Source organism: Sphaerodactylus townsendi, linkage group LG09, assembly GCF_021028975.2.
Source record: "Sphaerodactylus townsendi isolate TG3544 linkage group LG09, MPM_Stown_v2.3, whole genome shotgun sequence".
NCBI classification, from domain to species: Eukaryota; Metazoa; Chordata; class Lepidosauria; order Squamata; family Sphaerodactylidae; genus Sphaerodactylus; species Sphaerodactylus townsendi.
Window position 1 is genome coordinate 95,761,897 of NC_059433.1, and position 24,588 is coordinate 95,786,484.

A 24,588-nucleotide genomic window follows, 5' to 3' on the forward strand; every position below is an offset into this window, starting at 1 on the left:
AGAGTCAGAAATGACTTTGGACTTAGGAAGATAACAGCATAATTTGTGACATTTACCACACATGGTCAATTAAAACTAACAGCTTGATTACTCTTTAAATTCCCACGTAGCCAAAGGAAACTGGATAGGGCTGAATATCACTAACACACATGCTCTAGCAATAAAGTGAAAGCTCATGTTATCCTTTACTTGCCATGAACATATAAACCAGTGGTTCTCAACCTTCCTAATGCAGCAACCGTTTAATACAGTTCCTCATGTTGTGGTGACCCCCAACCCTAACATTTATCCATTTTACAGATGGAGAATGATGCAGAGTCTTAGGCAACCCCTGTGAAAGGGTCTTTCGACCCCCAAAGGGGTCCCGACCCACAGGTTGAGAACCACTGATATAAACTAAAAAGTTTGTGGGTCAGGCTTTACTTCTCTGTGAAATCCAGTTTAACCTCAACCTCACATACATAATCAAGTCAACACAGTGGGTATACTTTAAATTTTGGGGAGATCCTTTTTTCTTGTTTGGAACAGGATTAAGGGAAATGTTTACTAAATTATGGCCAAAATTATGCTTATGCTTTTGACATGGGGTTCCTGCATTAGTAGGTTGGATCAATAATCCTCAGCTACATTTCATCCTTGCGATTTTAAAGATATTGTCATAACTTTTAAAACACTTCTGAGCATCTTTTACTGTCCTTGATAGTCCAGGAGAGTTTCTAGAAGGTAATGTAATTGTACATTCTAGACAACAGAGATTTTACAATCAGATTTCAAAACATGGGACAATCCAAAAAAAAGCTTTAGCCTTTTGTCATTTTTGCACTGATTCTTGTAGCTCTCACATGACACTTTACAGTAAATTCAGACACAACATTCCTTCCATGATAAAATATGTCAGTAGATTCAGTATAAACTGTGCATGGAGACACAGAGGCGAGTGCTTTGATCTTGAGAGGTTCAATTTTATGAGAGCTTCAGAATTTTGTGTTTTTGAACATTTGGGTTAACTGAATGGGCCAAAAGGATGCTCCAAATTATCGGCAGAATGAGGAAGAGATCCCAGGAGCCCTGATTCTCAGTATCTAGCTCTAGTTTTGGTGCCAGAATGTATCGGGCATCAGTTATGTACATGGACTTGGCAAATGCACATCAGTGTTTAAACACTTACTGTCATGAGCAGTTTCTCCACACAGTCAGGTGACACACTGTGCAAATGGGTTAAATGCAGTTGGAGATGCATTTTGTTGCTCAGGACATCCTGGCAGAGGGGACAGCAGATTACAGGCTGCATAGAATGCTGTGACAGGACATGCATCTGGATACGATTGGGGTCCCTGCTATTGTAGTTACAGTAAGGACACTGGTAAAACTGAAAAATATCCAACAGAAATTCAGCCCATTAGACAAAGCACATTTAATAAGCAGGAAAATAATTAGAACCCAATAATACTACCCCTTAGACAACACAGATTTTACTTTTTGCCTCTTTCCTGAGATTACAAGCTCTCATTGCTTCATCATTATCTTCTCCTGTTGCCCAAGACATACAATTAATACGAGAGAACAAAAGGTTCAGAAGGTTCAAAGTGTGTCACAAGTTACAGTAAGGCAGCACAATGATGGTGGATATTACTTTAGTGGGCTTCTTCATATATTTATCTAATGGCTTCTGTTATTTTATGGCATACTATATTTGAACTGGCCAAGAACTCCCCAGGTGGAAAGGAAGATCATTATGGCAAAAAGTATCTGATCATGACATTTAAAAAGTTTGAGATAATTTGGCACAAAAGTTTATACTTCTAGACTTTTCCAGACTCTAGTTTGATTTTCTAGGGCTTGTTTTGGTTTTCTATTTGGTTTTCAAATAGTTTGTGCAGACAGCAATATGGTAATTAGTTTTAACATATGGATTTGAATCCTGTAAAAATTTGAACCATTTTGTCTTCATTATACTGATGAGGTCAAGGAGGCTTTTTAACAAAATCTGGCCGGTCCCAACAAGGACAAACCAGATGGTAAACTAGTGTGACATAATTGTCAGAGAAACAAATTGTGACATCAAGGGGTCAGTGCATAAAACAGCCAAGATGTAAAACTTCTCTTTACCTGTTCATGACCAAACTTGTTGTCCTCAGACAGTTTAGGCTTTTTGGGTGCACCATCTTCTTCTTTAGTTGGAAGTAGTGGTTGTTCCCCTGCTGCAATATTTACTTTTGGTTCCTTCTCTGCTGTGCTTATTCCTGCTTCAAAAATGTAAGAACATGTTATAAATAGCTGACATTGTTACTAGGTTACTCTGATTGTGACCTCTTAGGGTCTCATTGTAATTTAAAATATTGCAGGCTACTTATTCAAGTAAAACTATTTTTGAAACTGAACAGGTACAAAGGTGACAGCACACTTATCTTTGAAGCAGAGCAGACTCTATAAATACATTAAAAATGTACTCTTCTCTCTTGTTTAGATAACCTTATGTTGCCTTAAAAGATTAATCAATAACTAGCTCTCTCTAGCATCTTGGTCTGAATGTTTATACCACATTAAATTAATCAACTTACACCCTCAATTCTTTGTTCTGCAAAATAATGAATGTGCTAACACTTAATTTTTCTTTGTTTCTCTAAAATAGGTAAAGGGCATTTTTAACCTTAAGCCCTAATACTACAATATTATAAAAAAAAGATTGGATTGCATTGACAAATAACACATGATTGTATACTAAGATACGTGATTTTACTTTGCACAGAATTTTTAATAAAGATAGTATACTGTATTTAAATGCAATGATAGTATTATTTTTGGAAGACAATTATAATAGCATTATTAAATGATATAGTTAATATTCAGTCTGAACTGGCTGCCTAATGTGGCCAGGCTTGCACACATCAAAGAAAGGAGTGCAATTTTAATTTCCCAGTCCAGAAGAAAATTCTTTCCAGCGTCAATTTGCCAGATAATCTCTTCTGCTAGGCTGGATATTACAGCAACAGCGTGGGTAGGCGTAATCACATCACATCTCGCGACCAACTGGCCTCAGGCTGCCATTCCAATCTCATCATAGCGTGGAATCATCTGACCTTTTTTCTGCTGTTTATTATGAGTATTTCTAATTTTAACTTTCAATTTTCACCATCTTCCAGTCAATTTGCAACTAAATTATTTCCAGGGTGAGGACACTATCACTGGACAACTGGGGGCAAATACATCTTGAAATGCAATGAAGCTAAACCATTGATTGCTATCAGACCCAATGTAAATATATTGTCGAGGGGTAATCTGACTGTATGCTGTGCATGAAGATTTATCTTGATTTTTAAAATCCACATAGAGTTCATATAAATGAACAAATTCCATCTCATTGTACAATAGTCTAGTTTTAATTTTAAAATGAAGTCATGGCTGACACTGGGGGAAAAAATCCTTAAAATTCTTGCTTGATATTGGGACTTTGGAAAAAAGGACAGAGGAGAAGAATAGCTGCACTATAACTATACCATGTTAAGTGTTTTATTTTTACTGTTCATTTTGAAAAATGAGTCAGAGATCTTTTTTGTGCAGTCATTTTTCAAGTATAGCAGTATGTTGCAAAGAAAATATTAAAATGCACTGCTACACATAATACAATGTATGTTATTCTTTTAACATGTTAAATCTTAAAAATGCACAAGTCAGAATTGGTAGATACAATGAATTCCTGGCACATTTGTTTTTTTCGGAAATTATAAAATTATTAATATGAATATGTGCAGAATTTTATTTCCTTTAAATAGTGCAAATTGGTTGGATCCAACCAGATTTTCTGATATGCAAAAGGAAGGAGCAGGTCCTCTTTCACCACTGAAAAGGCTCTGCTGGGGACCATGGGATCTGCATAAACAAAAAAATACATTCAACGGGAACTAAAGTGTAAGTGTTTGAAGGACAAAATTAAGTGAGGTTCCACAAAAAAGCTGGCTAGGTTCAACAGTATAAATTTAAAAACTTTAACGTACTGAAATAATAATATTATTTTCAGAAAAATAATAATTTTCAAGCTAAGTGATGTATATCTCAGTCATTCCAAAGGCAAGCCAAGCCTTGTTGTAAGGCAGTTCTAAATTGCGCAAAACAAAAGAAAAAAAAAGGGGGGGGGAAGAACCCTTTTTATCCATTTATGGCAAAATAATATCCCTTAATAGCTCTGCAAATCAGCACTTCAATTAAGTTTTTTAAAATGAAATTAAATGAAATCAATGAACAGCCAACAAAAATTAATTGACAAGCTTATGGAAGAACAGTTTCTTCCACAATCAGGAAAACACCAATATATTACTCATACTCCTTAAGTTTCTGACCAATAGCCATAACAAACAATCCCAGGTTCTACCCTTCAGCAATAGATTAATAGAGAATTACTGAGTTGCAAGGTACATGGCAGCATGTGTGAAATTTTAAAATGGCGGGCGCCAAGGAACGTCTTGTAGGTTGTTAATGTTTTTCTCTAAATAACCAAACTATCTGTCCCATAACCTGTTAAAAGGTCAGTGTTATTCCTGAAAGGTAGCCCCTCTTTATGGCCTTTTGTACCACATACCACTACAGTTCAATGGACGTTTGCAAGATATGCTTGTGCTTAGTTGAGTGAAATATAGTTAGTTCTTCCTGGATTATCTCAAGAGGACAAACTGTCCTGAAAGCACAACTTCTCTTGCTCCTCCCTCTCTCTTCTGTCCCCTGGCATCCATCACTACCCATTAAGTGTATACAACTGAGCATTCCAACAGAACAGCCACGAATATCCAGATTTATCTGTAAAATATTTCTTATTCATATGTGCAGATGGCCTTTTCTCAATTTAGGCCAGTGAACTGGAAAAGATAAACTTCAGATGCCTTCTGGTTATATACTCCCCGGTGCAAACAGAAGCAATTTTATCAACAACAGTACCAATTCATCCATTCTTCTCCCCTTCAGCATTAGTTTTTAAGTTAGTTAATACAGAAGCGATCCAACCATTCAGAAAATGTTTATTTGTAACAAAATTGTTACCAGAATCAATCCATCCATTCTTTCAGCACTACCGCACTTTTAGAGTTTGCACAGAAGCCATTCTCACAGAGTTACATACACCAACAGAACTCACCACTCTCTCAGTTCTATTGAAGTATGAATTCTTGGTGGGTGAACGGAACTGAATTAACTAAACAATTTTTAAAATAAGTTTGTTTGAAAAGGAATTTTTCACCATTTGCTTCATGTCTGGCTCTAAAATATAAACTCTAAAACGGCTTTATTAACTCTACATCTCCTTCCCTCCCTATTTTCTCCTTCCTACCACAGAGGATTCAGAGAGGAAGAAAGTGATTATTTAGGATCTCCAGTGTCCGATCTTGAGTCTTACAAACCTAACAGACACAGTAGTTAGTACTTACTTAATATAACCAAAGGAATATGTGCCAAATACATTCATCATCATGCATGATCAAAAAGAATGCTCTCTCTCCCTGCACACACAAAGGAAGAATCACACTCCCTCAAGTCTAATGTTGTAGTGGGAGCTTGGGCTCAGAACCTGAGGCATGGATCAGTAGCAGTGAAAACAACATCAACTGAACTGAAACAGTCCTCAATTTCATTACTGATAGATACCTTAACTTCACAATGAATTGATGAGATTAAAATATATAAAGGTATATGGGGTCTGATTAATAACATCTTTTCTATTATAATTCTGGGGTCCACTCTGTGCAAAAAACCTTTAAGAAACGGCTTATACATACAGTGCCATATCAGTGAAGTTCCTAAAATAAATCCTAAATTCTATTCTGATGACTACTTAAATGTGATTTAGAGAACATGCTATATTTTTTTTTATAAATTTCTGCCCAGCTAACTCTTTTTATAATAATTAGAACCAACTTGTTTTGGATTATTAATAGTACAGTATTTTCAAAACTGACTCTCTTCCATTTGCAATGCAATCCTAATCAGAGGCTGTTTCCACATGGGCGGATAACAGTGTCCCAGGGACGCTAAAAGCACCATCCCTGGGGTGGCGCTCACACAGCAGACACTGCTGCAATGCAAAAGTGCCATGCTGGGAATGCTCAAGCAGCGTGAAGATGCCACTGTTGAACTGTTTTTCAACAGTGGCGTCTTCCACCCACTGCTGTGTGAACAGCAGTGGGTGGAAGGCGCTACCCCCCCCCCGCCTTCCCTGAACGCCTTACTTTCTTCTCCTGACTTCTGGAGCGTTGGAGAGGCCAGGGGACACCCCCCCTGGCCTGCGACTCCAGAGCCGTCGCTCAGGCCAGGGGTGTGTGTCCTCTGGCCCCTGCGATGTGCCGGCACCCAAGAGAAGGGAAGGCATTCGGGGACAGCGCAGCCTGTACGAAGGTTGCGCCGTCGCCTGTGCCCCTGCCGGGACCGTCCATGCAAATGGTCCCGGGGGGCAGCGCCAGCATTGTTTCTGCCGATGCTGCCCCGCTCAGTGCCTGTGTGGAAAGGGCCAGAGTTACACCTTTTAAAATCCATTGGTCTTAGAAGGGTGTATTTAGCATTGCACCACTAGTGTAATACAGTGCAATCCGAGGGGGGCCTGAATTGAGTAATGGATGCAGTGTGGGGTTGCACTCCGCTGGCAAAAGGGGCAAATATGCTGGTGAAGGGACCATAATGCCTGCAGCAGAATGCTGCTCAACTGCGCAGCACCTGAACCCAGAAGCTGCTGCATGCACTGGCATCTCTCCGCTACAGGAAGTGCCAGTGTAATGGGGCAGTTCATACACATTCTTTGGGACAAAGTCAATTTTAGTTGGCTTCCACAGGGCTTTCAGCCCAGAAATGCCTTAACAGACCAGGTGATCGGGAGCAACAGCCGCAGAAGGCCATTGCTTTCACATCCTGCATGTGAGGTCCCAAAGGCACCTGGTGGGCCACTGCGAGTAGCAGAGAGCTGGACTAGATGGACTCTGGTCTGATCCAGCTGGCTTGTTCTTATGTTCTTAACGCCCCCTACATCACCCAGCAAACTAAACTACATTTCAGTGAGGCATAGCCCATTGGGCAGCAGCAGGATTTCCAGGTTAGTCAGGGAGGTTTTTTTAAGTTTTCCATGCTTTCCACATTGCCTGAAACCCTTTACAAGGCAGCACAGCTGTGCAGTGGCAGCGCCATCCCCAGCCATTGTGAAACTGCTCCCCCACATGGACTGCACTGTTAGGGTCCATTATCACAAGATATAGCATCTCAAATATTATTAAAGATACTTACTACATCTCTGACATTTGTATTTAAGATTTGTGGGAATATTCATATTGGGTGATTTATAATTCATGTTGCCACTATTTTATGAAATACTTAAATGTTACTGATATTTTATGAAATAGTTAAATGTTTTGGCTCACAGTGTTTTTAGTTTAGGCTTCTTAAGCTATTAATATGCAGATTAAATATTTCAGTAAGCATACTAAGATTTTCCCCTTATGATTTCTAAAATCTTATGCATACCCCAACAGAAGCACCTTGCTCTCTCCCTATACTTTTGACTCCACCAGGAAGTCCTTTGTGGTTGATAAACCACATGCCAGTGGCACAACAACAATATTATCTTCTTGATGATGACTGTTGGCCCTATCAAAAGAGAGGGGTGAATCCACCCTTCTTGGGGTACTTGGCCTGGTGGAGGGATGAACCCACCTATGTGTGACCCTCACTAGTGGTGGGACATGGTGTGCCAGTGTCCCTGTGCCCTCACCACCAGCAGAGCTGGGGCAGTCAGCTTTCTCCCAGCCTTTGCTCTCATTGCACCAGCAGCCAGGGCTTCGGACTTATGATACCTTTTTGGAGGTGTTAAGTCCATTAAGTCCAACAGAGTCTTTCCAGTGGCGGGAAAGCTTGTTTACATAGCTGTGGCATTGTGTCCAGACATCCTGCCATTTGAATGGGGCCTGCGCATCACTGAAATTTCCAGATCAAAACCCAAACATTCTATGGCTCACATGAAACTTTTAAGTGTAGAAATTACCAATAGCAGAATAATGCTGCACCCCATTTAAACGCATACATTGCTCAGTCTGAGGCCGCTTCTGCATGACTCAAAAACAGCACCCTAAGGACAGTAAAAACATCGTCCCTGGAGAGCTGTTCACACAGCTGCCGCTGCTCCAGAGCAGTGTCATGCTCAAACCCCCCCCCAAACGGCGCAAAAATGCTGTTTTCAAAACACGCTCCATGAGCATGTTTTTTGAAAAGCAGAGTTTTCCCGTCGGCCTGGTGCGAAGGCCACCGGGTACTGCTTTCAGGTGCTGCCTGTTTGCATATGCTGTTTACCTTGTCTTTCCTCTGAGGTTCTGGAGGGAGAAGGAGCACGCCCATGCTGCCCTCCAACCCCCGCGGGTCAAAGGGCAGCGTGGGCATGCCATTTCCTCCCTCCAGAGCCTTGGAGGGAAGACAAGGTAAGCAACAGCTTTGTCACTGCTTGCACGAGACCGTGCGAATGGTCTCGTGACTCCATTATTAATTATGCCTGTGGACAGCTGCTTCTGCCGCTATGCAGAAACAGCCTTAGATTACAGTGCAATTCTAATAATGCTTTTTAAGGTGAAAATTCACAACTCAGTCAATGGACCTGAGTAGGATTCTGACCAGACCTGCTCAGGATTGTTTTTGCAAAGTGTGTATGCATGTGTTTATGAAACATAACCCACCAAGAATGTAATCCATCTGGCTTTATTTTCACCATGACTGAACAGATCTGGGTGTGTAGAATGTAAGGGAGACAGTGATCTTTTCTTCAGAAAAAAACAAAAAACTTTTTATTTTTCATATATTAGAAGACATCTATACTGTAGCTTGAGCCACTGGAATGATCTGGATAATAATCTATGTATTATAGCAACAATAGTACACAATTTACTCCAGGGTAGATTCAGTATTTTGTCACGTTTCCTGTAAAGAGTCTGAGCCAACATTAAACTTTTGCAGATGAAGCAGTTGCCAAGACAGCAGCAGTCTGAAGGGTCTTTGTTACTTGTGCACGACTCATATAACTGATAATGCATTATTTAAGAAGGAGATTTGTAATGGTGTGAATCATGACTTTTCTGTAGAGTACAACCTACTTATATGACATATGTATGCTATGAGCCACTGATAGATAAGCTTCAGTAGTCATTCATCATAGGCAGTAGCAACTAAGAACACCATCTGCCACTTACAGTTGCTTCATATTTTATCTCAAATGTCTATGTATGAACACATGACATTCCATGTGCCAGGGTGTAACATCTGCACTGTGCTTATCAAGTGAATCAATTCAACTTCTGGAGAATGTGTCACACTAACATAGGATGTGCAATCTTGGAATAGAGAATCATTAACAGTGCAATCCTGAGGGGGAAGGGCAAAAGGGCTCAAGAGACAGCGTAACCCTGTGCTGGTGTATATGCCACTTCACACACTTATGGCAGTGCTGGGGAACCATACAGCTATGCAATGTCAAGGCAGTTGTAGCACTAGTGATTTGGTAGCCAGTATAGGCGAGCTTTGTTGATAAACAATTTTTGGTAGCCATTTACCATAGGTAGCAATGACTAAGGACACTGTCTGCCACTTAGTTGCTTTACATCTTATCTCAAGATATGAATACACTCTATGTGCCAGGATATAGTGCTTGTATTATGCTTACTAGGTGAATTAACGCACCTGGTAGAGAATGTGTCAGGCCAATATGGGATATGCAGTCTTGGCATGGAGAATCACTAAGGCGCATTCCCCACATACAGAATAATGTACCTTCAATCCACTTTCACAATTGTTTGCAAGTGGATTCTGCTATTCCGCACAGTAAAATCGAGCTGCAAAGTGGATTGAAAGTTGATTGAAAGTGCATTAATCTGAATGTGCAGAAGGGGCCTTTGTGATTCTTGTTTGGTAACCACATCATAAACATTATGCACCTGTTTATGGCCCCATGAGGAAAGTAGTACAATAATTTGGTCTGTTGATTTGGTATATAACTTATACCTCTTCTGCCTCTTTGCTCTAATCACAAATTGTTTGTCATTATACAGCTAATTATGCATACAAAAATCAGTCCCAACATAACACATATACAGAAACAGATAAAATTCAATGCATTTAGTGCCAAATACTTAATTATACATGAGTTTTAACATTTAATAGTCAGGTTTTGTTATACCTGAACCTATGATAATTATCTAAATTATAATTATGAAATCTTAAAGCACAAACTACAGTTAAGACAAGTTAACATTAGATGATGTTATTCAAATCCAAAATAATTCTAAAATTATCAAAGTTGGTACAATATCAAAGGTAATACAATATTCTTTGTAATTAAAATAGAATTAAAAGATATTTTTATTGCAATAATGAAGGTACATTTCCATTGCACCCTGTGTTTGGAAAGGGTCCCTTTAGCTATGTCAGAAACATGTTATATTGTCAATGCAAATATATAAATCTGGATAAATTCCATATTAATTCCTACATTGCATAGAGCTGTAATTTGGATTATAATTAATCTAAAGTGGTACTAGATTTAAATGACAATATAAACGAGGCATTAGGAGGCTATTCTGTTCTGAATGAATATTCAACAAACATAGCTTGCTTATTGCCAAGTCTCCTTTTGAAAGTCTCAGTCTGAGATAAGAAAGGCAGTGCAGCAAACAGTTTACATAAATGCATGTGCATTAAACATGTTAATCCCTCTGTTTCTAATAGATTCAATACGAAAAAGGGTGATAGCACTTTTCTGTCTAACTTGTTAAGACTATGATTAACTTGTTGGTTTTCATGGGAGTTCTTTGGCAAGGCTTGCAACATTTAACTCAGGCAAAGAAAGTCAAAATTAACATTCAATTATACATAAGCAGATATGCAGTCATTAGGACTATTTGCCAGCACTGTTGAGAATTAAGCCTATGGAATGAATGCTTCATGTGCAGATTTAATCTAGAGAATTCTTTCTACGGATTCCATAAGGCAAGTTTGAGAATTTGAAATAAGAAATATTGTCTGAGCTTGCTGCAAAGCAGCAGAGCAATGTTTGCCTTCAGCATTTATTTTAAAGGCATCAATGCATACTTTAAAACATCCTAGCGTTAGTTAATCATAAATAAAACCATTCTGTTGACTAATCTTCATGACTTCCACCATGCTTTTTCACTGAAGACTACCATTTTTGCCTAGTGGGTCATTAATGCTTTTGCTTCTTCTAGGCCTTTGGAAATTCAAATTAGAAAAAAAAATAGGTAGGTGAATTCTCTGAAAGACATTCCAAGGCTTGATCTGTGAAGCTCATGGACAGTCAGATGTTTAAAGTGGGTTTGCCTCATTCTTCTATTGGAATGAGCCTGAGTAGGGTGGTTTTTACCCAATACTTCACTTTTCACAGAAAGGACCGCTTTTTTAAAAAAGTACAGATAGAACTTTGCCACTAACAGTCCTTCTTTATTCTCTTGAACTTAAAAGCAAGATAACACCAGTGTGGTGTAGTGGTTAAGAGTGCTGAAGTAGTATCTGGGAGACCTAGGTTCAAATCCCTATTCATTCCATAAAAGCTCACTTTGTGACTTTGGCCCAGTCACACTCTTTCAACCTAATTTACCTCACGGGGCTGTTGTGAGGAAAAAATGGAAGACAGGAGAATAAAGGAAGCCACCTTGGCAGGGTACAAATAATTTAAATTAAAAAGTTGTAAGATAAATTTCTCAGCAGTAACAAATACTGACCTCCTCTTGTTGACAAACACACATAAGATGTGGTTAAATGTTAAATCTATCATCAAGAGCTACCAATATTTAAGTTTATTATTTGTTTTGTTTTTGTAAAAAATATTTTCATGAGTATCTTTACAAATCCAGATTTAAATTCCAATTTAAGTAAACTTGCATGGAAAATGATATTTTCTGTATAACTAAATGCTTTTATGATGAATACAAGCTCTTCTATATGCTGCTGTCATTGGGATACAAGGAAAAGATATATGGTTACCTGAAACTAATAGGCTTCAACCTGTTTCAGCACTTCTTCTGCTTGAATGAATTCAACATAATGTAACTAGGAATAGCGTGCAACAAAAGTGGCCAATGTAATATTCATTGTGACCATAGATTTCCATCTCATACATAAAAAGCATGGATGAAGTCACAAATTTGCTAAATCAAACACAGAAAAAGCCTTCTGTATCCCTGCCAGATGCTGGCCTTAGGTTTGTATGTGCACAAGTAAATGTCATAACATAGAAGTTTTTATTTTCAAAAAGACAGTAGCTTTCATTACTGGACTTGGTATATTCCCAGAGATCAATATTACCCTACTCATAATCCGTTTTCAATGATATTTCCTCTTTTCTTAGGAGAAGCATCTGCAAACTTTTCCATTGGATTTTCTGTATTTTTTTTCTAAATACCACAGATAAATGCCCAGGAAGAAGGAAGATTCCTGAGTGTAAGTAATCATATATCAAGGATGGGAGGAGTATGGCGGGGGGGGGGGGGCGGGAGAGAGAGAGCGAAAAGCATTCCTGTATTCTCAAGGCTGCAGGGGGAACAAAATTTAAAAGCATGGCGAAAAAATTCAGTGGCATCTAATCCTACGCTTATGAAAAATTAATATGCCATCAGAGGAATCACAAGTACAGCTAAGATTAATGAAAGGCGCTTAAAAATTACAAGCACACAAACTGATTTGATTAAAAAATAATCTTACTAGTCGCCCTGTAATATTCTTCAACTTATCCGCATCTATCCTGTCAGATGGTTATGATTAAAAATAGGTCAATGGGAGGCTACTGATAGAAATCACATGCAAAATACACATGCAATAGATAATAAGAATGTCCAGGCAGTTTTAAATGAAAGACTATTCAATAAGATTTTTTAAGAGTGACAAAATTCTAGCATCTTACCAGAGTCTTTACTAGCTTTTTTGCCTTCACTATTATTTCTCTCTTTCTCACACGAGTCTTTATCATCAGCAACAGACACTGATGAGCTTTTAGCAGACCCTTCTGCATCTTCAACTTGTTCTTCTGCGAATGAGCATAAAAAATAAAAATAAAAAGCTAGCTTAGGGACCATTCAACATCAATTGTAAACATGATGTTCAATAAGAGCAGCACTAAATTGAACAAGAGGCTGAAATAATAAAGGAATGAGTGAAAAAGAATGGCACTTTTCAAAGATTTGAAATTAATAATTATTTTCAAAATTTTAGATTCAGCAAGAAATGACAAACATTAATTTATCAGAATATAAGTTGCTAACCAGTGTGATAGGTCATATGTTTCTTGTTTTCTGTTTGTTGTTAGACATTATTTGTGTCAAGAAAAAGGTGCACACTTTTTAACAAATGAAAGATCATTTAGCAGTATATTTGAAAGCTGCGGAAAAACAAATCCTATTATATTCTGCACATCCTGGTAATTGCAACATGTAAGTATTGTGTTGGTTCAAAACCTTGAAAACTCTCTGTTTTCTTCTCCAGGGGGAGCTATGCCGGGATAATGACACGCTTCTGAGGAGCCCGCAATATCCACACCTCACTTACATGTTCACACCAGCTAGATTACATGAAAATCTTCACAGTAATTCAACCCAATTCAATTATTCTATAAATTTTACCTAGGCTGCTACTAGTGGATTAGTCTGTTTATGCAGTTAGTTTCTATGCTGGGCAATGTAGCACTAATCCGTGAAAGGCCTACTGTTCCTTTTCATCTTCTGATCATTTGTCTCTGACTGTGCTGATGTCACATTTTAATGAATTTTAGCAATATGAATAATACCAGATAACCAGACTTGCAATCCCTACAGCACAGCATGCTGTTTTCATTGCAATACAAACAACAACAACAGAAAGTCACATTTCCTATTTCAGGTAGGAATTATATAAATTAGAGGGGAAGGTGAAAAGGGATTCAAAACACCAGGCAGCTCAATTTCATAAAATCTTTAATGATCATATAAATTAACCCTGGAAAGGCAAAAAGGTCACATACATGCATTTGCATACACTTCCCTGTTCACTTTTAATAAGTAGAGCTTTTACACAGGGGAACATGATACAATTAACCCTTAAGGATCCATACAAAATGCAGCTACCAGCATTCTAAGTGTCAAACATTAACTGAAAATTACACACTGCATAAAATTTTCATTGTAAATGCTATAGTGATTGAAAGGGGAAATCGTGGCCCCTTCCGCACCCCATGTTTTATTAACAACATTCTGACAGCAGAATGAAATATTCTCTGTCATATGGAGCAGCTGAGCACAGAAAAATTGCTACTTAGTGCCTTTCTTGCCAACTCTGCAGTGGAGCTGCATGCATAGGTAAACAATTGAAATGAACAATATCGAACTACCCTCAGTAAAAATAACCTCCAAAATGTTCATTGCACCTTGATTTTAAAAGCTGATCAGGCTGTTTTGCATTTTTTAATGTTGTAAAGGTTGATTAAAATAGTTATTTTAATCAATAGTTCTGGAAAGGAAATACTTAAAAAAATGTAGACATAGCAATGTCCAGGTAACATAAAATAAATAATCTAACCGCTTTTGCAAGATTTTTTTCTCCCCCTTTCTCAGTGGCATTACTAATCAAACACTGTATGCTATCTAGTCACAGTTGGAAGCAAGGATGTGTTTATTAAGGGTGATGGGGGATCACAGTTTGGGATGCTGTGAGCCTGTGATCATGACTAGGTCAGGCTTTTTTTAATGCCAATTGCCCACTCGTTCACTCTCTCTGTCTTACACACCCACAGTGCATCTAGTCAGATCACATAGTCTTATGCAGCCTATGATATTGCTTTTTTGACTGATCCTCTGGAATGGACAACGTCTCTTTCCTTCTTTTTTCCCCTTCAGGATTTACCAGCCCCATTCCCTTTGGGCAGGAAAATGAAGTGTCACAGTGATATTGAGTGTCCTTATCTTGAAGGGGCATAAAATCGTAAAGCTGTCATGGTGAGCATTAATAAAACATTTTGTGTGTGTGTGCGTGTGCGTGTGCGTGTGTGTTAGGCAAAGAGCAATCATGAAGATAGTAAAATAAAACCCACAGTATCATCATCTGGGTTTCATCAGACAATTTTTGCAGGGTGCTCTTTTTTTTTTTTGGTATGTGTTTTATGTATGAGAGAAATTCCCAGACATGTTCTCCTATACATCATCATGGTGTCTGACCTCAGCCTGACCCTGGCAACAGTTTGAGAAATCTGAATGTGAACAAAGACTCTGTGTCAGCAGCAGGGAAAGATTGCGGGTAGACTTTCCCCCATCAACTTAATCGCAAACAGCAGTTTGGAGCCCATAGCTTTACAGGGCTCCACCAAGCCACAAATATATAACCTTTGGAGGTGAAGCTGCCCTCCACCCCCTCCTCCCTTCTGTGATTTTTCTCAGTCCTTTGGTACTTTCTTTGATGTAGCAAGGCAATTAGATCTAATGTTCAAGTGCTGCAGTCCGGTTTTATGGTTTCAAAGGTGAGAGCTGTTTATTACAGGTAGGCTCCTGGGGGCCATAAAGGCTTTGCGAATTTTAATCATGCAAAAACTAATCAAATGTAACTTATTCACACCATAAAATTAATATCATTATTATGCATTATAAAAATTGCCTATTTCTGCTTTCTGAATGGCAAAAATATTCACTTTCAGAAATTATTTAACATTTGCGTCAGAAGTATATTTGGCTTTCCTTTCAGAAACTATTTCACAGATTTAAACAACAATGGACATAATCATTTTCCGAAAAAGAACAGCAAAGATCCTGGATTTTTGCAGAATTATAGGTAGGCAGGAGTAATAGATTCTTTATTATATAGCATTTTTAAGCTTTTGTGCCACATCTAGTTTAGTTAGGAACTTTATAAGTGATATTCCATTTATAAGTGTAATTCCATACTTGATTAAAAATTGATAGTCTGCTTTTCCAAAATTTCAAGGCAGCAGACAAGAAGTCATAAAAGATAACAGAAAAGTTAAAAAGGAAAAATACAATTAGTAAATATATATGCAAAAAGTGGTGGGGCCCACACTAATTCACTAAAAGATCTACAATTGCGCTCTAGGTAAGAGTAAGCTTTTGTGGCCTTTTTTAATTTACTGAAATTTTATCTACTTACATTTACAAGTGTTATGTTTATTTTTAGCAGGTTTATTCTTCCCTGATTTTGTTCCACCTAAAACCTATAACTCCTTTGATGTCTAATCCAAGTTTAATTATCAAAAAGCCTCTCTTAAGAGTCCATGTGTTTACTTGACCATTTTACTTTTACATTTAGTAAATAAGATAGGTATATTACAGACACTATGTTGGATTCAAAATAAATTTTCCAATGGCAAATGGAACTTTCCTGCATTTTTCCTCCTATTGAGCTGCATGAAATGCTGTTCCTGGGAGATAAGGGAAGAATGTTATGAGAGGGTCTGCAGTGAGAAGGGGGAATAAGTGGAAACTGCCAATTAGTCAGGATCTAACCAATGGTGGGATTCAAATAATTTAACAACCAGTTCCGGTGGTGGGAATTCAAATAATGTAACTGATTGTTTACAAGAATCATTTTAACAACCGGTTCTGCCGAAGTGGTGCGAACCTGCCGAATCCCACCACTGGATCTAACCCACCATCTCATCACATGAAATGTCATTCATCCTACTTTTTGAACTATAGCAAAGAGGCTGCCTTCTTTAACACAGTGAAAGCCACTGGGAATGGATCAGACTTTGAAGAACACATTATTAGGTGCTAATTATGTTAAATCCTTATTTTGATTACACTTTGGGGATGTTAAAATACTGCACAAATGAAGCAGTGGAGTCCCAGGTAGACAAGATCAGGGCATGGTCCCAAACAATGGAATGCAAGTGGGTAGATTAGCCATCTACAACATCCAGACTCCAGAAAAGTTGGGCAGCATGGTCATGCCTGCCATGGCAACAAGAACCAGAATGGTAAGCTGCAGTATCACAGTCCAAGCTCTCCTCACAATCTGAGTTTGATCCCAACAGATGTTGATTTCAGGTAGCCAGCCCAAGGCTGACTTAGCCTTGCATCCTTCTGAGATGGGTAAAACCTAGATCGCTGAGGTAGAGTGTCGATCTGGGAAATGCAATGGCAAACCACCCCATAAACACAGTCTGCCTAATAAATGTCATAATGGGATGCTTCCACAAGGGATTACCTTAAGTGTCCAGAGCAAAGAAAAAACCAGAAAATCCCATTGAAATGCAAAACTGAAAGGAAAACAAAAACTGGAGAGTAAAATGAAGCTGGGATTGTAGAAAAGTGACGAAGGACTAACTAACTACTGGTAAAGCAGTTTTAAATTGTTTTAAGTGATGTAACTACTGCATCTTGGAGAGAATCACTGGGAGGGCCCCACTGGAATTGAGTAAGCAGCAATCCTAAACAGGACTCGTGGTGGGGTTATAATCCAGGACACCCTAAAGAGAATACAGAACTTATTTCTGTTTCATAGTTAGGCAGATCTGGCTACTACTCCAACAGTTTTGTTGAGTTCAAAACTTTAGTCGCTACAAAACTGATGAATGCTTTCCAGTCCTTGATACAGGGAACTTCTGTGCTGTCATGTGAGCAAAATCTGTTCATCATCTCTGACGCTATCTTGCCCAGCCACCTCTTCAGGACCACTATGAGTGAAACCTGCCCTTTTTCCAATTCCTGAGCCTACTTTCATAATAATAAGAGAGAATACTATGCCGATACATTACAATTTCCTAGGCCTCTGGGTGAGGCTCCAATTGTAATAAAGGCCAACAACCAGCTAAAGAACTGGCAGCTGTGAAATCAAAAATAATAATAGGTTGTGCCCCAGAGCCATGTTTGATGAGGGAGTAGTGCTTCTCCATCTCCCATCCTGAACTCCTGGTTTGGAAATGGGATAGCATTCATTGCTTCTTCCACTGAGCACATCTGACTTTGGAAAGCTGGCTTGAACCTGCCATTTGCCCTGTCTATGGCACAGGTCTCAGTGATAAACTGGGAGAATTGATGGGATCATAATTCTATCCTTCCAATTTTCACCCTCATTAAAGCTATTGCTCTGCTGCCACGGTAGCAAGCAGGGAAAGAGACGGGATCAGGCTGTTAGAAAGTAAGCATAGCAAATGGATTGAGGAAGGGGGTACATAACTGATATCTGGAAGAAAGTGGGGTAATCAGGCTGAGGGGAAAGTGAACTCTGTTTCAGTCTCCATAAAACTAGCATTCTACTAGTTGTATTTTAAAAGGGACAGCAAAAACAAGTCTGAAATTAGGAAATTCCAAAGCCTCTTTTCCTGAAATGACACTGGCAGACTTTGCTTAAGTGCTTTTATCTGTAATATACTCTTTAAATCCCTGCATGCTTGCATACTGCTAAGCAAAGCTCCCTTTGCAATCAGCCCATACCCTCAGGTCAGGATTTCATAATGCATAACTATGAATATGCTGCTTTGCTCAATATGAAACTTCCCTACAAAATTCTTTGAAGTTTTTCACCAACAGTGGCCTTTATTCTTCCTTAGCTATTGCTCTAACTTACAAACACAGTGTAACACTCACACATTCCTTAGACTGGCCATAAAATGTAGAATTATTCAGTTCAATCTTTTTAACAGTTGTGTGACTGTTTCTTGCAAGTTATTGGGCAACAAAACACCTTTCACGTTTTGGGTACCGATGATGTCATCAGAAGGACACTTCAGTGGCAGTCACGCTCCCTTCCTTTCCCAGACATACCCAGTTACAAGGGGTGGGGAGTTCACAGTAGAAAAATGATAGGAACCTGTTAAGGGAAGTACTTAGAAACGCACTCCCCCCCCCAAAAAAACATTTATTTTCTTTAATTTTAAAATAATGCCCCAAACAGTCTTTTTTTGGGGTGGGGGTGTTAGCTTATAGTTTTCTACAAACAGCCTACATTTTTCTGATCAGTAATGCCCATAGATGAACCTGTTTGACCATGATTATCGAAGTATCCAAATCAGTTACTTCCACATCAGAAATACACTGATGATAAATGTAAATTACTGAGATTTCATGTTCATGAGGTTGAACCTAAATGTGCTAACCTTCTGTTAAAAGACCTGATCCGGATATGAAATCTTAGAGAAAAATGTCAGTCAATTAAAGCAAATCTTCATCAAGCTAACTCAAGAAGAGGAAGAAGATACTCCACCTTTCTCTCCTGTAAAGAGTGTCAAAGCTACTTACAAACTTCTTCCCTTCCTCTCCCCACAACAGTCACCATGTGAGATAGTAAGGCTAAAACAATTCTGAGAGAACTAGTTCAAGTTCACCCAGCAGCCTTCTTGTGGAGGAGTGGGGAAATACATCCAGTTTTCCAGGTAAGAGTCTACCACTCATGCGGAAGAGTGAGGAATAAACCCGGCGTGAGGAATAAACCCGGTTCTCCCTGGATTGTCCAGGGAGAATCATTCACCCCTTTCATTGCCATATTCCACCAGCAGGTGAAGACTTTTTTGGTTGGGAGTTAGTATTTCATTTGGCATTCTCTCAGTGATCCCTAATTTATTAGAAGTTATAACAGGTAATAACAGTATTCGTTTGCACAGCAATCCTTATAACAGTTCTGCAAAAATAGAGGCATACCGGGAGAATATGGTGCCCGGGGCAAGTCCGGCTCCCCGTGCCCCCCACGCATCCCTTATGGCACACAGCAGGGTGGGCAGGGCTCAGCAGCAGGTGGCTCAGGTTGGTACCGTGGCGCCAAGCAAGCTCCTGTCCTCCCAAGGGCCGGGGAGCACAGGAGCCAGCCTGTCATCATGGCGCCCACCTGAGCTGCCTGCTGCCGAGCCCTACGCTCCCTGGCCTCCCTGGAGAGGGAAAGAGCCAGCCTGCAGGGAGGCTGCAGAGTGCAGGGCTCAGCGGCAGGTGGCTCAGGCGGACGCCAAAGCAGCACACCAGTTCCTGCCCTCCCTGGAAAGCTCAGGTGTCGACCTGCCACTGTGGCAACAGGTGCAGGTGCAGTCTCCAATAGAGGGGGGGGGCAGCAGCTTGATCACGGGGGGCTTAATTTTGTGCCCCGCCATGCGATCAAATGGGTGGTGCCCAGGGTTGTCTCTCTGGCAGATCTGCCCCTGCTCTTTCCTAATCTCATTTTTATGTATTTTATACATTTTAACTCCGCCTCTGGGTGTCACTTACTATGTAATTAAAATCCTACTAAATAAAAGCCTAGCATGCCTAAGACAACTCACTTTTTAAAGTGGGGGGTGTAGTCCATAAGCATCAGGAGAGCCAGACCCCTCATGCCTCCTGGATGCTCATGTACTACATTTCCCATCAGCCCCCACTTTGGGAGATGCAACTGAGCATGCACAACTGTTCTTCAAGTCACAGAGGCTACTGGGAATTGCACTGCATTACCATCCAGGAGACGCATGGGTCTGGCCATTCTGGATGGCAATGCTCTAAAATTTTCATCAGCCCTATTTGAAGAACCAAGGCTACCAGTTCTGGCAGTTTGTTTACAAATAGGAGAGGGGTGCCATTGCCAACGCATTTACGGTACTGCTGTCCATGACTTGACTGAACCACGTGCCTTTTCTCTCAAAAAGTGATGCTTTTATTATAGGCTACATTGCTCAGAAACATTGTTGAATGCCTGAAGGGCGAAGTGGGTGGATGGGCAGGCTGGAGAAGCCTCTGCTTTGCTCCACTGTGATGGGAGCGGAAGAGGCCCTGGCTCACTGCTTTACCCACCACCAACAGTTTTCTAGAGCCCGTTGTACTGTTTTGCACAAAGGGCTTTTTTCTAGTATATAACAGTTACTATTGTGCACACATTTGCTGAGGCGGCCTATGGATGAATAGAGGCAATAATGGTTTGCCCAAACTAAGGCAGTAGTGAGGACGATTTTAATTGGGGAAATGTTGCACGACATAGTCCAGTTAAGAAAATCTCCTTAAATAGCTAACTTGAATTTTTTAAAAGGTACAGTCCCTACCAAAGAAAAGCGCTCAATCCGCAGTACTTCCAGTGGAGACATGCAGCCTGATTTCATGCATGTTTGTATGTGTAAAGTGCCATTTTTATTGAGAAGTAAATTCCACTGTATAGATGGGGCTTATACCTAGATAGGTCTGCATGGAACTTGAACTTTACATTCAGAACTAAAAAAATGCTTGGAAGCATAATTGGCAAGAAAAGGGGGAGAATCCTCCTCTGGAGATGGCACAGGCTGATGTTGGCGGATTTGGGCTCTCTGAGGCACTTTTGTCAGCCGAGGGACAAACCTGGACAGCACAATGGGGCCCTGGGACACCTGGCTGCAGCACCTAGCTCCCCGCTGGCGTGCCTGCACTGCCCAGAGCTACACTAGCATCCCAGGGGGATTCCTGGTGGGGGCAGGGCCAACCTCCAGCGCCTTGTTTGCCCCGATACACCAGCAAGGGTGCTGGTGGATATATTTTCGTCGCATATCTCTATTCTCCCCCATGGGGGAGTTTCAGGTAGGAATTTTTAAAATCATTTTTGGAGCAGTCAGAGCAGCGCTCAAACAGTGCTATCCCCACTCACCTGACTGCTCTGGATTGAGCTGTAAATTTGGCTGGGTTGTGCCCAATAGTTTTAAAAACCTACAGACATTTAAATTTTGCTAAAAAATATGAGCTCACTGTGGTGTAACATTAAAATGTAAAAAATAAAGTGCCAGCTTTTAGAAGTTCCCTCTTGAACCAACCAGCAAGGGGTTTGAGCTGCAAGGATGGTATGGTGTCTCAGGTAGGTAAGCTGATGAGATGAAGGAGCTGACAGGCCAGTGAGCCTTTTAGAGGCAAGTGAGATAAGATGTGGAGAGGAAACCAGTCACCTGACATGCCCCTTGTCGACCATGCCACAGCTGAAGGAACCAACATCCCAGATCCCATGCATGGAGTGAGTCAAGGCATCAGCAATGGAACTGGAAACCCAACATGCCCCTTGTGGGAAGGCAAGTCAAGGTTTCACATCCACACTAATTCAGGAGGGGCGAAGGCATCCACAGTACTACAGCATGACTCAGCAACAGGCTCAGCCCTAAATAATGGTGAATTCTCCTTTCTCTTCTCTAGCACTAGCTTGCCCATCAGTCTTACCCTAAATGAAAAATCCTAGAGCATCATTGCCATTTTTTCTCCCACTTACCCAGTGTTTCATAGTGAGGGTTGGGATCCCATAGCAGGAATTCGACCACTAGAAGCAGGCAGATGGCGATCCAGGGGAGAAGTCCCTACTCTATTTTTCACCAAAGGAAAGGAAAACTTGGTAGGATCTAATCCCATGCTATTTGACTAGGTATATCTACAGCCCAGTGCCTGCAGAGAGTGGTACCACACAACTCCATTCACTTGAATGCCTCTGTGTAGGATTAGCCTGTTCCTTGATGAAGTCCCACTGAACTCAGAGAGTCTTACTTCTGATTAGGCTGTGAGCTGTTGAACTGCTCTGGTATATGATCCTACAAGATATGGCTCAGAAAAAAAACAGGAAAGCACAACAACATTCCTCTACTGCCTCTCCATAAGGACTATGAGGAAGAAAAACATTAATCTGCATTTAGCACATGAAAACAAAATCCAATTCTCACACAGCCATACACCCCTCCCCCACCACATATTCTAAAATTATAAGGAAACAAGTGGGGACCCACAAGAACTTGCAGGGGTATCTCATGTTCTCCTCCCCCACAATTTCCTTTCTCCCTTTCCTGTAACCCTCCTTGCCTCTCCCCTTTTCCTGTATCCTTCTCTTCTTCTAGGATTGCCAACTTACAGGTGGGGCCTGAAGATGAGGAATTGTAACAGATCTCCCAACTACAAAGATCATATCCCCTTTGGGTTGCCAGCTCTGAGTTGGAAAATTCCTTGAGTTAAGGGGGTGGAGCCTTGAAAGGGTGAGGTATGAGGATAGAAGTAACCTCAGTAGAGTATAGTGCCATAGAATCAACCCTCCAAAGAAGCCAGAGGAGCTGATCTCTATCATCTGGAGATCAGTTGTTGTTCCAAGTGCTCTCCAGCCCTTATTTGGAGGTTGGCAAGCCTAATTTACTTGAAGGAAATAACAGCTTTGGAGGATGGAGTCAATAATATTTTACCCCTCTGAGGTCCCTTCCCTCCTCAAACCCCTTCTCCCCCAGGCTCTACTCCTCAGATCTGCAGGAATTTCACTCCTAAACCCTGCCCTCCTCAGACCTCACCACAACATTTTCAGAAAATTTCCTCTCTTGGAGTTGGCAACTCTAGTAGCCTAACTCCAGTGAGTCTCCCTCTCAAAGGCCAAAACTGGCCTGGAAAGGGCTCTCCTCTTTACTCACAAAAAACAAAGTCTGGAATGCTGCTGTTGCTTAGCAACAGCCACTGAGGGAATCTGTCCTTAAAGCTACACGTGCTCCTTTTATCATTTGTATTTTTTTGGATATCATATTTTGCTTCAAACCTAGGGCCCCTTGTCCACTTACAACTTCAATCACCAGATTTAAATATCTAAAGACCTGGCCAACTTCACTACAAGAATACAAGATGATACAGAAACCAGGAAAGAGGAGAAAGTTCTTTGTTTTCAATATAGAGCTGTCTTCTTCTTTTTTTTGGGTTTCTGTAAAAAGGCAAATGGGATAGAAGGGAAATGTTTTCATTTCTTTGTTTTCGAAATGAAAACACTTCCCTTCTATCCTGTTCACCTTTTTCTGAAGCCAAACATAAATCTCACACTTCCTTCACCCATTCTCATATAGGAAGCAAAAGGTTAACTTAATGTGGCCTAATTGGATTGGGGGAAATTGTGTGCTGCTCGGTGAGTCTTCACAACTGAAGTGCAATCTCACTATCAGCAGGAGGTAAGGAAAAGTTGATCTTGCTTGGCTAAAGCGCCTTGTACTGTGGAGATAAGCCAAGCAGATGGAAGCGCCTGCTTGGAAGGATTGTCTACTGAAACCTAGCAAACCTGGGGGTAGTCAGAAAAGTGTAAGCTAGGCACTTATTCATGGCTGGGGTGTAAATACACCAAAAGCAAAAGTAAGCACAGTCTAGGTCTTATGGTTAGACTGAGAGAGTGATCCAGAAACTATTAAATTGTGTATTTGGCAGTAAATGTCTGTGCTTCTGCATAAGTTCAACATAAGCACAGAAAACTAACAAATGGATAACCAACAACTGCGGCTATCCACCCACTTATCATCTGCTGGTGCTACTGAATAGAGCAAAGAAGTCCTAATTCTCCCAAAGGAGTTCAATCCTACTTAAACCACAATCCAGCAATGTAGTAGTTGCAACTGGAGCTGTATGAAAGCAGGTCAGAGGCTGGTGGTGGGCCCTGCCGGGGTTTCAGCCTCTGTTTAGTGATGCAGCCTCTAGATGTCACATATACTGGTATAAAGCAAAAATACTAACTTCACATTTGCACCGACTTAGACTAAAGATAACTTGGGTATCATAATACAATGCTAATCTTAAAAAAATAATCTAAGGGCAATAAAAACAAACTTAATGTGGGGAATAGTTAGAAGAAAAACTGAAAATCTAAAACATCAAGTACTATCATAATTATGTTTTATAATGTATCAATGTT

General features: G+C 40.2%; 1 protein-coding gene across 7 annotated transcripts in view; it reads right to left on the reverse strand.

Moving 5' to 3' along the window:
- Positions 1–24,588, reverse strand: part of ZFHX4 (zinc finger homeobox 4) — a 199,479-nt gene that overhangs the window by 20,483 nt on the left and 154,408 nt on the right. For 3 of the 7 annotated variants that reach the window (XM_048508478.1, XM_048508475.1, XM_048508476.1), the window contains exons 5-7: positions 12,920–13,042; positions 2,110–2,246; positions 1,169–1,369 (exon numbers count right to left, since the gene is read on the reverse strand). In XM_048508478.1, coding sequence (XP_048364435.1) covers positions 1,169–1,369; positions 2,110–2,246; positions 12,920–13,042 — 461 coding nt within the window. The remainder of the gene's footprint in view (positions 1–1,168; positions 1,370–2,109; positions 2,247–12,919; positions 13,043–24,588) is intronic. The other 4 variants (XM_048508477.1, XM_048508480.1, XM_048508479.1 and 1 more) reach the window with 4 other exon arrangements.